At 37.8% G+C, this 13,750-nt stretch overlaps 1 protein-coding gene across 3 annotated transcripts in view; it reads right to left on the reverse strand.

Moving 5' to 3' along the window:
• ascc3 (activating signal cointegrator 1 complex subunit 3) overlaps positions 1–13,414 on the reverse strand; it is a 124,534-nt gene extending 111,120 nt beyond the window's left edge. Inside the window, exons 1-4 of one of the 3 annotated variants that reach the window (XM_079470050.1) lie at positions 13,310–13,414; positions 12,436–12,560; positions 6,862–7,012; positions 3,188–3,771 (exon numbers count right to left, since the gene is read on the reverse strand). In XM_079470050.1, the coding sequence (XP_079326176.1) occupies positions 3,188–3,771; positions 6,862–7,012; positions 12,436–12,525 (825 nt within the window). In that variant the 5' untranslated portion in view covers positions 12,526–12,560; positions 13,310–13,414. Of the gene's footprint in view, positions 1–3,187; positions 3,772–6,861; positions 7,013–12,435; positions 12,561–13,302 lie in introns of all 3 variants that reach the window. The other 2 variants (XM_079470049.1, XM_079470051.1) reach the window with 2 other exon arrangements.
• Positions 13,415–13,750: the final 336 nt, after the last annotated feature.

Raw genomic sequence — 13,750 nt, forward strand, 5'->3', positions numbered from 1 at the left:
TTGCCGTCCGCTGTAGTGAATGGGAGACACATCCCAGGTTCCTCAGCACAAAAGCTGAATGAATGAAGCACACCATCTTCCTTTTATACCCATATGTACGGAGCGGAGACTGGCATGCTGATACCATTCGCCAAGTTCATTGGCCTTTTTAAGTTCAACTCAGAGATGATAGGTTCTCAAGTAAAAATCTCATCTCGTCTCGACACACACTTCTTTTTAATGCCCGATGATACTGATCAGGGCTCGACATAAAGGACTGCCCGATGGCCCGGGGTCAGCATTGGAGATCCTCGGGTAGTTGAGAGAACTGTCACTTGCTCGATCGGGCCAGTGCTGTATCGTAATGGAAAATTATAATTTGCAAGTTTTTAAGATAAAAAAGGACTGGCATTGCGCAAATCAGACAATGCGCAAAATACTGAGTTCTTTTTCACGTCTTCATACTCTTCATCAGACATATTGACACAAAATTATGCTAAAACGCCAATATGACCAAGTATCCTTGTAAAAAGTAATCAATTATGTAGGGCTGGGCGATTAATCTAAAAGTTACCGAAACGGACATTCAGGACCTCTAACTGATGTAATTTTTCCATGTCGGTTCTTTCGATTGCTTTCCCTTTAACATCCATGTCAACGGTACCACTACCTCACTTCAAAGGAGTCTACCTCAGTGAATTACAGTACAAAAAAACTAAGAAAAATTTATATATAGACACAAACTAAATAATCGTTTAATAATCGTAATCGAGAGAATGTTCAATTAATCGAGAATTAGATTTAAGGCCAAATCGTACAGCCCTACAATTATGTCTTACGGGAACAAAACCCATGTGGAAACATTTTATATGATCTGTGCATATCTTAAAGAGGCAGCAGCATAATAAACATCTCAATTTTGCTTATCAAATAACAAAGACAAAAAACAATCACTGCTCTTCACTGATTAAATTAAAACTTTAGTAAATCAATATTATATTTAATACAGTGAAGACTATAATGTATTTACATGATTTCATTATATAACTTGGAAAAGGTTGCAAAACTAAATGGAATAAAATGACAGGTCAAATGTTTCTGTGCTTTATAAATTTTGAATCAGTATTGGAGTCCAGTTCAAGAGTAGGGTACATTTGACTGTGTTGATGACTATGTACGTCAGCCTCCACCGAACACCAATTTTGAACCAGGAAATACTGTATGCCACTGTATGAATTGAGTTCTAAAAATGTTTGTATTCAGCAGCAGAAACAATGACATATACTGTATATCTGGGAGGGTAAGAGAATTCCCCAAACCATTAAATTATGTAAATTTATATTTTTGGAATTTGTGCCATATAAAATTATAGAATTGAAGCAACAAATGGTCAAATTAAACACTTTAAAAAAACGTATCACTGGGCTTCAGTAAAACCAGACTTAACTCAAAAATCAATGTACCGTAGTGGCCAAAGGTGATCTCTTTAAAAACTGATGCCTTTACTCTTTATTTAAGTACACTATTTAATACGTATTACAAATTGTGTGTGCATGTTGTATAGTGCTTGGAGTGTAGTCTGAAGTAAGCCAACAAATACCTTAACCCGTTGTGTTTATGGTGTGTGCGACAGCCATGATGCACATGTTATAACAGTTCATCTCATTTCGTCTTAAAAACACGCTTTATATGTCAATTTTGAGGACAGAATAGCAAATTGAGTCGTTTCTTATAGCTAAGAAATTGAAGAATACTGTAGGGCCTATGAAAGACACTGAAACTAATTGAAATGGTTCTTAATGTCAACTTGCAGGAGAGCACGGCAAATCGTATTAATTCTAATTAATTATAATAAGATTATTCATTTAGATCAATATGTCAAATGCAGGCTTTCAAGAAAAAAAGTGTCAAGTAATGGGAGGCCTGTGCCCCTGTAGAGCTTTGAAGATGCTTTAAAGCACATTTTGAAGTCATGGAATTATGCTTTGAAGCACATTTAGAGAAGTGATTCTCTCTTTTATTGGTAAGAGCACAGTCCTATACAAAAATATTTGATTCGTATTATATTATATAGCTTTGCACACTGCTGGTTTCTAGAAGGATTTTGATCTGCATGTTATTGTCATATCAGAGGGCTCTCTCAACTTCTATCTTACATTTTGCTTTTTGAAATATTGTTCATATCGTTATCAGCATTATATCGTATCGACCGAAATTAAGAAATATATTTTAATATAAATTTTGGCCATATCGTCCAGCCCTAGAACTAATAATGGGAAATACTTCTACAGCATCTATTCATCCTAATGGTTCATTTCAACAGGCTATTTATTTAATATTTTAATCAATTTAAAATATTAACAGTTATGTTTGTTAACATTTCCTAATGAACTTATATGAACAAACAACTGGATTTGTATTAAGTAACATTAACAAATATTAACAAATGCTATGAAAAGAGATTGATTGTTTGTTCATGTCAGAACGCATTAACGATAGTAACGATTTTAAAGAATTGTAATGTATTGAAATGAATTACTTTAAACAAGTATTTATGTAGATTATTGTGAGTTTTAACAGTTTACTTGCTGTTTCACCCATGCAGACAGCAAACACTGAGGCAGGTACGGTACACCTGTAGGACTGTGTCATAGATTGATACCTGACACTCATATGTAGGTCTATGTGGCGGCATGTTATTTTTAAATAAGCAGGACATGCAAATAAAGCAAGGCAGGAACAAGAGATATCAGAGTTTATAAAACTAAAAAATAAATAAAATCATTGTAAGTTATATATGTTTCATCATCTATTATTTCCTGTTTGTTGGTTTTGCATGGTTTCGATTCAGTATTGATATTGAAATACTTTTCTTAGGTACTGTTAGAAGTCAAAAATGTGGTATCGTTACAACACTAGATCCTCTTTAATCCTGTTGGATCACATGAACACCACTTCTTGATTACATAACTACTCAGTAGCATTAAGTGCAACTTTGCCATTCCACTCACAGGTGTTATTACTTAAGTAGCCAAGCAAAGGAGATCATTTTCAGAAACAACGAAATGGGATGTTCCACATGATAGGAATGTGGGATTGTATGATAGCTTGCTATACTGTTAGCCTCTCAGGTGTCGTCTACCCCTCCTTTAAATGACCAATTTACAAGAACATTAGATCAAATTTCAGGAGATAAAACATGGATCACCTCATTCTGTAGTTCGTCATCACTCTTGGTGGAGGCCAGCATCTCAAAGAGAGACGTGGAAAGCTCTTCGACACTGGATGACACCATGTTACCCTCATTCAGGTATTTTTCCACCTCCTGTCTCAGAATGGAGCTGCCTGTTTCTCTCTGCACCAGTTCTCCCACTGAGTGAGCATCGTCTCGCTCAGACCCAGCCCTCCGCTCACCCACATGATTATTTACAAAGTTGTGGAAGTTTATGCCTAAATCCATATCTGATTCCTCTGTCCATGGAACAGTGTCCTGAGCATCCAGCACATATGTGTCAAATGAGAAAACGATGTTCCGCCCAAAAACAGCACTATGGTCGACACTCTTGAGGGAACTATGTGTTTGGATGAAAGCCTCCACATGACATTCTCCAGTCTGGGCAACTAAACGGCCAACAGCAGCACAAGCCAACTCAGCAGCCGAGGCTGGAAAAGGTCCAAACATCTGTTTTATGGCCCTGGTCTCCTCATGGCCAATCTGCTCCTTGTTGTGGAATGTTTTAAACAAGAAGACTCCAGCACTTTCAATGGTGTCCTGTCCAAAGTCTGAACCAACTGCAAAAACAAACAAAAAAACATATTTGAGTTCACATATAAAATGACACTGTACTAAATACAGACTTGATTTGAAGGAGTGGCGATACCTTTCAATTGAAAAAGTATGCATCTAAGGTCACATTCACCCAACACCAGACATAGTTCTATACAGTCAGTCCTGTATTTGAGTCATCTGTAGGAAACTCTAGGCCATCTACTCACTGCGCTTTGCTTGTTTATATCGATTCATGATCATTTCATTTAAGGGTCGTAAACCGTTTCTCTTTACACCCCAAAAACATATGCATGACATCAAAAATAGAAATAGATAAACAGACATAAATATATTTGCATGTTTCAGATGACACGTATCAAATAATTCTTATACTGTATCCTTATATTTCACAACAATATCCCTGTCACATCAGATTTTGCCTTGTTCATGTATTTACAAATACATCAAATTAACAATATATTCTTTTTTTTACCTAAATCTAATTGTACATTATGCCACCGAGGCTGGAATGAAAAGAAGTCGGTGTGTGCCATCCGTTGCCAAATTCAATAACAGCTTTGTACTGCACTTAAGCGATTACCCTACATTATTTTACCTCACTCACTTCTTTATGTATTTTTTTCTTTTCTCTTTTCTATTTTTTTAATTAAGTTAATATCTTTCCCTTTAATGCCTATGTATAGTGCATTGTGTATGACACATTTCTATAGCCATATTGCTTAGTGCATTTACAGTATGAGGCCCCAGGACTCCCATATTACATCTTATCCCTGTCTCTCTAAACAATATCATTAAGATAATAGCTGAGAGAACCCTATTCATGGCTATTTAAGCACAGCGGAGCTCTGAAAGATTTGCATCAAATTGAATCAGATGCATCAGGATAGCTGAATTCCATTGAGGTGAAGTGTGCCTATATCCTCATGAATCATTAGATGCTAAATGAATTGATGACATGTGGAAAATGACCCTGACCCAATGGTGGTTGAGTCACTCTACTACCAGTGCTGAATAATTTCATTAGTTCTTCATGGTGTTAGGCGGAAAATGAACCACAGCAAAGTTGCTGAAAAAAGATATATATTTTGACAGGCGGGTATGAAGGTTAAACTGCAGACATATGGCACGATACTGCAAAATTCCATATTGATTTGCAGTGGCTAGTTTGTGAACAGTGCTTTATGTGGACAGCTAACTATTTGATATATTGCACTCAAACAAACAAAGGTGTAGGGTCACTTACTTATTTATCATTATTATTTTGTTATTCAGAATAACAGTAACTCAGTATAAAAGAACAAATATGGAACTGTAAGACTTTGTAATCAGAGAAATCCCAAATAAATCAAAGCTGAGATACAGTTTAGCATATTCAAAGTATTTATCCTTTGCCTAAATGACCAAATTGTATCAACTATAAATGCGTTTTAAACAGTATTGCATTTATATTAGCAGACCCTCTTAGCCAAAGTGACTCACCCAAAAAAAGGTACACCTATGTATCACACCTAGAAGAGTACTGGAGTAGGCCTGGACAAGAAGTTATTCAGTATTCATCAAGGTTTCTAGCATTTATGGTCGGTGTTATGGCAATTAAACCTGGCTGAAGGGTAAAGTGAGAGGCAATAGGAAGGCAGAATTGAGCATCCTCCTAGAGAAGAGCATCCAGAGATTCATGTGCTCACATTGAGCACATTTCCCCTCAGACTTTTCTTGGGCCTCTCCAAAAATTTGCAGCTGACAATTTAAAAATTAAGTACTTCTTATTTGTATATTATCTCTTAAATAATAATTTGTCAATTTAATCACAGAAAAATTAAAAAATGATGCATTCAGTGAACTATGATTATATATCTGCCCAACCAGTTGGGATGCGGCATGATAAACACCTTGTTCCTAATGGTTTCTATGGTCTTTTGTCATGTGATGTATAGATAGAGCGCCTTTCCTGTCATAGCCCCAAATTAAAGGAAAAGTTCATCCAGAAATCTAAATTGTGTTACTTTTTACTCACCAACATAGTTTTACATTTATGCATTTGGCAGACGCTTTTATCCAAAGTGACTTACATTGCATTGCATTATACATTTGTTTCTGACTATGTGCAATCCTCTGGGACTGAACCCATGACCTTAGTGTTGCTAGTGCCATGCTCTAACCACTGAGCCAGGGATTAGAGGGGAGGGGATTAGACGGATGAATCGCAGAACGAATCATTTTAGAGTAAATCGAGAAGGAAGGTAAGAATAACTGCCTATTATTACAACATAATATTGTTTTAAGTACATAAACTTGTTGTTGGACTCTCCATAAACCAACGTAGGACCTTATAAATCCAATGTTACGTACTCTTTAAAACATGTTGAACATCATGTGGGTGAGTAAAAAAATGACACAATTTTGATTTTGAGATGAACTTTTCCTTTAAAACTATGCTCCAGAGGCACACAGTTCCTTGATAACACAAGAAGACGGCTAGAGATTAAAACGGCGTCTTGCATGTCGATCAAGCGCTTTATATCTAAAACATCTTTAAACAGTGGTCCAAATTCAAATATAAAAATGTGCATACACACACTCACCTTAAGAGAGAGAGAGAGAGAGAGAGAGAGAGAGACACACAAACAGTCTTAAACATTTTTGTCAAAAGCATCAAAAAAAGATAAAACACAATTAGAAAACATTATTTACAAAGTATTGAAAATACCTTCAGATCAATTAAGGTTGAAGGAGGGCCACCAAAAGTTTATCTATTCAAAATAATGTCACTGTACATAGTTCTCAAAATTCTACCCAAGATTATGGCCAGTTAGATATTTACTGTACATTAATGTTTAAAAGGACAAGCAACACAAAATAAAGTGTTGTTTTCAGGGCAAAATATTTATTTTATTTCAATGCTCATCATAAACAACCAACACTGTAGAAGCACAGGTCATCAAAACAAAACTGTCCACAAGTAAAGCTGTCTACACTGGAAGTATTTGTCTGCAAAGACTCAGCAGAGACTCAAAGATAATATTAAAATAAAGTTATATACCACAGCATAATTTAAACTGCACACTAAGAAAGTATATATATATATATATTACCAATCTGTTTGGCAGCTTGAAGGATATTCTTCAGTTCCTGAGTGACCATTGGCTGATCTCTCTTCTCCAGGTGCTGGGTTAAGAAATGAACGATCTTCTGCCATGTCAGACCTTCTCGGGAAAATATTTCCTGCCGTTTTTGTCGCTTTCTCTACAAAAAATAATCAAAAATAATAACAATTAATTTACAAAAATAATAATATACATATAACATTTAAATAAAATGATTTCCTCATCTTCCAAATATATTTTTCGAAGGAAAATATATCTATATATTGTGTATTGTTTTAGAATGTAAACAATAAAATGTACTGTTTGGAAATATGAACACGAACATACTTTGTCAGTTAATATCCTATACAGTAGTTTGTTAGCCAGCCGTGTGCTGCGTCAGAGAACCGCTTCACATACTTAATTTCTTCAAAGACGACGGAATGTTTACTCACAGTTGTTGTTCTGCAATGACACACAAGGATATTTTCCCTCGCACCTGCAACTTTATGGTCGAGTTTTAGCCGCAGCAACAACTCACCATCTGTCCATTAAAAAAACAGCCTTTCCTCTGAATTGCCACGACATTTTAATGATGCGTTAAGTAAATTAACGCCTGACAGAAATCATGCATGTTGAAGCTTTACTCACGAGTAGTACACAAATGTGAGCAGTTTCAGAAGTTTTAGTTGGGAAGAGCAGCTGTTGGCTAGTGTGGATGAAGAGCGTATTTAAAGGGATGTTGCAACAGTGCACGCTGACTTCTTCACTATGTTAAACATGCTGGCTTCTCATGCTTAACATTAGGGGTGAAATAATACATCGATATGGATAATACATAACGATAGCAGGGCTCCAGATTGAGCCTAAAACGGTCACATTTGAGACCAAAAATATTCATTTGCGAGTGACATTATTGCGGAGGTCGCCACTGGTGACTCTTTGCAAATATCCGTTTTTTTCCAACGGAAACCCCCCACTTTTTAAAGAATGCCAGAGAGAGAGAGCTGTGCAGGTCTCAGGGAATGTGCACTTCCCGACCTCAAGAGGTGCTCTAGCGTCAAAAACACGACCGACTCCCAGTCTCATGCCGGATCGATGCCCGATTCAAGGTCCCCTAGTACACCGCTGAATAATTTCAAATCCCTTCACAACAAGAATGAACGACAGGTGGAATTATTTTGGTAAGTTTTATTTGAAGTTGTCTTTTGTCGTGAGGTAGGCAGGATGAGAGCCGGGATTCGAGGCCGGTGCGTGAGTGATTACGAGCATCAGATGTACGTGCACCAGTCTTATCATGGAGGAGATTGGGAGCATAAGAGGACAAGCGACCGGACCGTCACAGGACCGGGCCTGGATTTTATGTTGTGGTTTGTGGGTGTTTATTTACATTCGATTTTATTAATTAAAAGTTATTTTATGTTCGCTGGTTCCCGTCTCCTTCCTTCCCTTTTATGGATCTCATTACACTGGTGCCGAAACCCGGGAGGAAGGAGGGGCATGCTGTCAAAGAGCCCTCGCTGCCGAGGGGCATCGGGGTGCCGAGGAGTTCGGTTGGCCAGAATCCTGTGTCCAACAACCACGAGGGTGAGGAACAGGAAACGGGGGACCGGCTGCTGGCTGGCCGAGGGCCATCGCCTACCGCCAGGAGGCAGAGGAGGATCGGGCCGTCCCCCCGACATCCAGCACCATGCATTGCACCACGAGGAAGAGCCTCTCGGCTGGGCTGAGGACTGAGCGCTCCGAGTGCTCCCGTCTCCGTTATCTCGTCTCGTCGGTGCATACCCCCTAGAGGATAGGAAGGGGGGGAGCAAGCACAGTCTTGGGGTACCCCGGCTTGTGAGGGGCGATGGGGGTATGTAGTGAGGTAGGCGGAACGAGAGCCCGGATTCGAGGTGTTTATTTACATTTGATTTTATTAATTAAAAGTTATTTTATGTTCGCCGGTTCCCGTCTCCTTCCTTCCCTTTTATGGATCTTGTTAAAGTGGTGCCGAAAGTCGAGAGAAAGAAGAGTCCTCGCGTTTATTAAGTGCACCACATGATACGCAGCTAATCACATGTAAATAATTTTGAGCTACGGGAAACTTAGATTAGATTTTGGTCAAAGAAAATATTTTTTAGAGGTGTCTTTCCTAATACAAACTGCATGCCTGTCCAACGGAAGCAAAGCGCTTGAAGCGTCTGAGGTTTTGGTTTTAAAACATGCAGGACTGAGAAAATAAAGTACGGAACTGATGTTAAGAGAGTCATTAAGAGAAATAAAGTGCAGGACCTGATTGATAAGAGCTCAAAAAAAAAGAATTACTAAGAGCTTTCATAAAAAATAAAGGTAAAAAAGAAGATACAAGCAATACAACAGTAATCTGCTCGGCTCCTGGCGACATATGAATGTATTATGAAGCGAGTTGATTTGGTTTCTAAATTCATTCTTAAATATCATCTGTAAACTACAGCTTCTGTAATTGAAATCTTGGATGAATGTCAATTGCACCCAAGTGCCTTACTCACTTAGAAGGGCAGAGCTCTAGAAGTGGAAATTCGAAAGGGAGACTGGCAACCATCTCTCATAACATAGCTGTTTCGATCACATGGATGGACTGAATAATAAATATAGACATTTGAGTTCATCTCTTTCGTGATGTCAAGAATGCGTGATTCTGGTTGTCCCAAGGACCAAAAGAAGACAGTGCTGTTATCTTGATTCAGGTTGGCCCAAGGACCGAAAAAGAAAACCCTGTTAGCTGTTATCTTGATTCTGGTTGGCCAAATGAATCCAGGTGCTGGACTAAAGACCTTTCAGACGTTTGCGAGTACAGTATAATTACTGGTGGGCTGATTTACACGGAGCTGATCGGTTTACATCGAGTTGGCAAGTTGTCATTTATTTCCACCAATTGGTTCAAACTGTCCTTTTCAAATAATCGATTCAAAACTAAAATCTACATATTCATTATGAATTATCTGCTTGAAAATGTCAAGCATTGTTTTTTGTAGAAAAATATGTAATAATAGATTATTGCTATGTTCTAAGTAAAATCTTTTTTCTCTATATTTATTAAGTAAACCATAACCTTGGAACCCAGCTAAAACATGCATTATGTAACTAGTGTTTAAATGCATTTAACATCTTCCTTTTTCTTTTTAAATCAATACTCAACAACAATGGCTATGAGTTAGACAATTGTTTCGCTAGCTGGAAATAAATACTAAATACTAGTGAATAAATACTAAATATCATTGTGGTGAACAGGGCAGGACGCGAGCCGTGAGGGAAAGGTGCGAGGCCAGCCAGCCCTATGTAAGACAATCTGAAATTATATTATTAATCTACGTTTAACTGCAAACAAGGAAGAAGTTGAATGAGCGTTATATAAATGAGCTCCTCAGTTTGTGCTTAATAGGTCATGTCACATGGACAGTAAGTAAATTAACACCATGTCATAGTATCAGCACTTCAGTGCCCTCTACAACACAGCATTATGAAGTACGAACTCAGATAAAGCTGAACAGCTGTGCCAGTAAAGATATTTAAGTTTAGATGCAAGGAAAAGATTCCCACTGAGCCGAGAGGTGTGACCTGCTTCATCAGAATCCAAGACAGCTCATATAATACATTATGATTCTCAAGGTCGGATGAACGGGATTAAATGAAGTACAGAGGAAAGGACATCAGATTACAGAAAGACAAATGCTGTATTGGCTATTAATTAGAGCGATATATATCTCTTGGCTGATATTATCACACACAGCACTGAGTCCTTAATGACCCGGGTCCTTCTTTACACATATATCACAACATTTTCAAAGACTGGAGAGAAAACACAGCTAAACCATCCCATGACGTTTAATGATAAAGTGCTAAGCTCTATAACATGACTATACTTTTGGTGATTGTTAAAAACTGAAGTGACATTCCCTGCTACCAAAATCACATTTACCTACTATATATTAGGTGAAAATAAATATGAGTCACGAATAGTATGTCCGAAACTTCAGTATGCACAAAGCAGAAGAAATACCCGGATGGTCTACTGTTTAAACCAAGATTCGTGAGTGTGGATCAGATGGACACTTCTATATCACATGATGCCACGGGAGCTGAGCAACGGTCAAGTTTCTAAAGTAAATTTAAAGAAAATTGAGGAAAACTTTAAGGCGGATATCTGTTTTTTAACTAAGTGCCAATAAATAAACTTCTCGTTACTTAATTATGTTTTTATCATCGCCTACATACTGATTGTTGTTAATACGTGTAAGAAAAGTAACAGCACACATATCCTCAATTTGCCACCACTTTTTGGGAGCGGTATCCTAGACAGGGATTATTTTAAACCAGAACTAGGCTTTAGTCAAAGTAGGATTGAGAAATGTATATAGAAGATGCCTGCCAACAGAATCTGTATCTTCCATTTCAACCTCTCCACCACCATGGTCAAGACCGATTAGGTTTCAAAGGATGTCAGGGACAAGATTGTAGACCTGCACAAACCTTGACTAGGATACACACAGAAGCTTGGTCAGAAGTAGACAACCGTTGGTGCATTTCCCCAATTAGGTAAAGACGATCATGAGAAATGTTAAAGATCATCCCAGAACTACAGGGAAGAAGCTGGTTAATGATTTCAAGACAGTTGGGACCACAGTTAGCAATCAAACCATTGGTAACACGCTATACACAATAGATTAAAATCTTGAAGCACCCGCAAGGTCCTCCTCCTCAAGAAGGCCGGTCTGGCTCGTCTGAAGTTTGACAATGAACATCACAGGATTCAGAGAAGGCTCTGGAGAAAGTGCTGTGAGATCAAAATTGACTCCTGTTTTTGGAGGGAGAGCAATGCTGACTTTGACCCCAAGAACAGCATCCCTACAGAGAAGCTCAGTGTTGGAAACATTATGCTTTAGGGCTTTTTCTCTGCTCGGGTACAGGATGACTTCACCTCATTGAGGGGCCGAGGGACGGGCCCATGTACCTCCTCCCCTTAACTAGATCACTGAAGATGGGTCGTGGAGGTCCCTTTAACATGACAAAGCCCCAAAATTGCCAAGACAAACAAAGAGTGGCTTGAGCAGAAGCACATTAAATGTCCTAGCCAGTCTCTAGACCCCAGTCCTATAGGAAAGTGTGAAGGAGGCTAAAACTCCAATCTGCAGAGCAACAGCTAAGAAACCTTAAAGATTCACAGATGAGTGGAATCAAATGTATCCTGACACATGTGCAAACCTGCTGACCAACTATCAGAAATGTCTGACCTCTGTGCTCGCCAAAAAGGGTTTCTCCACGAATTACAAAGTTATGTTTTGCTTGGGGATCAAATACTTATTTCACTGACTGATATGCAAATCAATTTATAACCTTATACAACATGTTTTCCTCAGATTTTCAGTTTATTTCTGACTCTATCAGTTAAAATAAACCTGCCATAAAAATTATAGACCTTAATTTCTTTGTAAGCAGGCCAACTTACAAAATCTCTGCTCTTTCCCTCACTGTACATGCATCATTAAAGTCATTAAAGTACTCTGATAACTCATTGTGTATTTGTGGTTTGAAACAACACGTTAAAAAGTCTTTAAGTCTTACCTTTAAATCATAGACATCTTGTGCAAAATCATCCTGTTTGCTGACGGTAGAGAACGAGCGCAGGGCTCCTGTTAGACGAGGAGGAGACATGACCGGCCACTCTTATGGTTGCCTGAGGACAAGATCTGTTCATGCAGAAAAGATGAAACACGTAAATATTCAAAGTTGCTTGTGTGAAGTAGCAACGTTTGGCAAATGTTATGTGGTACATATCATATACATCCATCCATCCTTATTAAAACCTGTGACACACAAACAAGAGAGTTAAAATTGAGCTTCTACAGTGCAAGTCAAATAAAATGAAAGACTAAATCAAATGGGCTTTAATGATACAATTAACCTTGTGTGTGTTGGATTTAAACTTGAATATTACTAGTACATCATTAATATAAAATAATATATTTACAGTTGTTTTGCTATCACAGCGGACACATGTAGGCTACTGTACGTGATATTTGTCAACTACTCAAACACAGATGAGGAGAAGATGGTTTAACTAATGCGTTTGTGTTGGCATCTTTCAATAACAATCATTTGTTAACGTTGCTATCAAATGCACTTCATACATCTAACTTAAATGTGCAATTATAAAGTGTAAATTCTTTGTGAATAAGGATGGCGATACAAAGTTAACTAAATTGACGTGACACGTTAGACGTGGTTCTGTGTTCTGTAAACATAACACCATTATAATAACACCACAGGTTGTATGTTATATGCGTGTAAGTTAACGTTAAATATGAGTTGCTGTTAAAAACACTTAATTCATCTAATGGCTCGTAACACAGCTAATAAAACTAATATCCGTGTAATTAAAATGCCCACAAAAATCAATGTTAATGTCGATAAATATAAATAACGACTGACCACTGACAGAGAAAAGGTGTAGAGATGAACAGACTGAGAGAAACTGGACTGGACTCCCTCTCACTTTCAGTCCCGTCACAACCGAGTATGAACACACGCTAGAGTTCAGCGCGCAGTGCGTTGTGGGTAAAGTAGTTTTATAATGTTGCTACGCGCTTCTGCCAACGGTTGATGGACACACTCTGGACTACAATATCCAACATAAGACAAACGCGGAAATAGACAACATAAATCAATCCCAAATAAACTGATGAGAGCGATTCGTTTAAGGCATGGTTAATAAATGCTATTCATATCAAAAGGTTAATTAATTTAAAAGCCGGTGGTTATATTAGGAATATAATATACATTTAACATATACATTCAGTTTTGTTTTGTGCAGTCCAATTAATATTAATCAAACTGCACTTTTTTATTTGAGCCATAATAACTAAAAAATACAGCTAAC

Source organism: Barbatula barbatula, assembly GCF_947034865.1.
Source record: "Barbatula barbatula genome assembly, chromosome: 12".
Classification (NCBI taxonomy): Eukaryota; Metazoa; Chordata; class Actinopteri; order Cypriniformes; family Nemacheilidae; genus Barbatula; species Barbatula barbatula.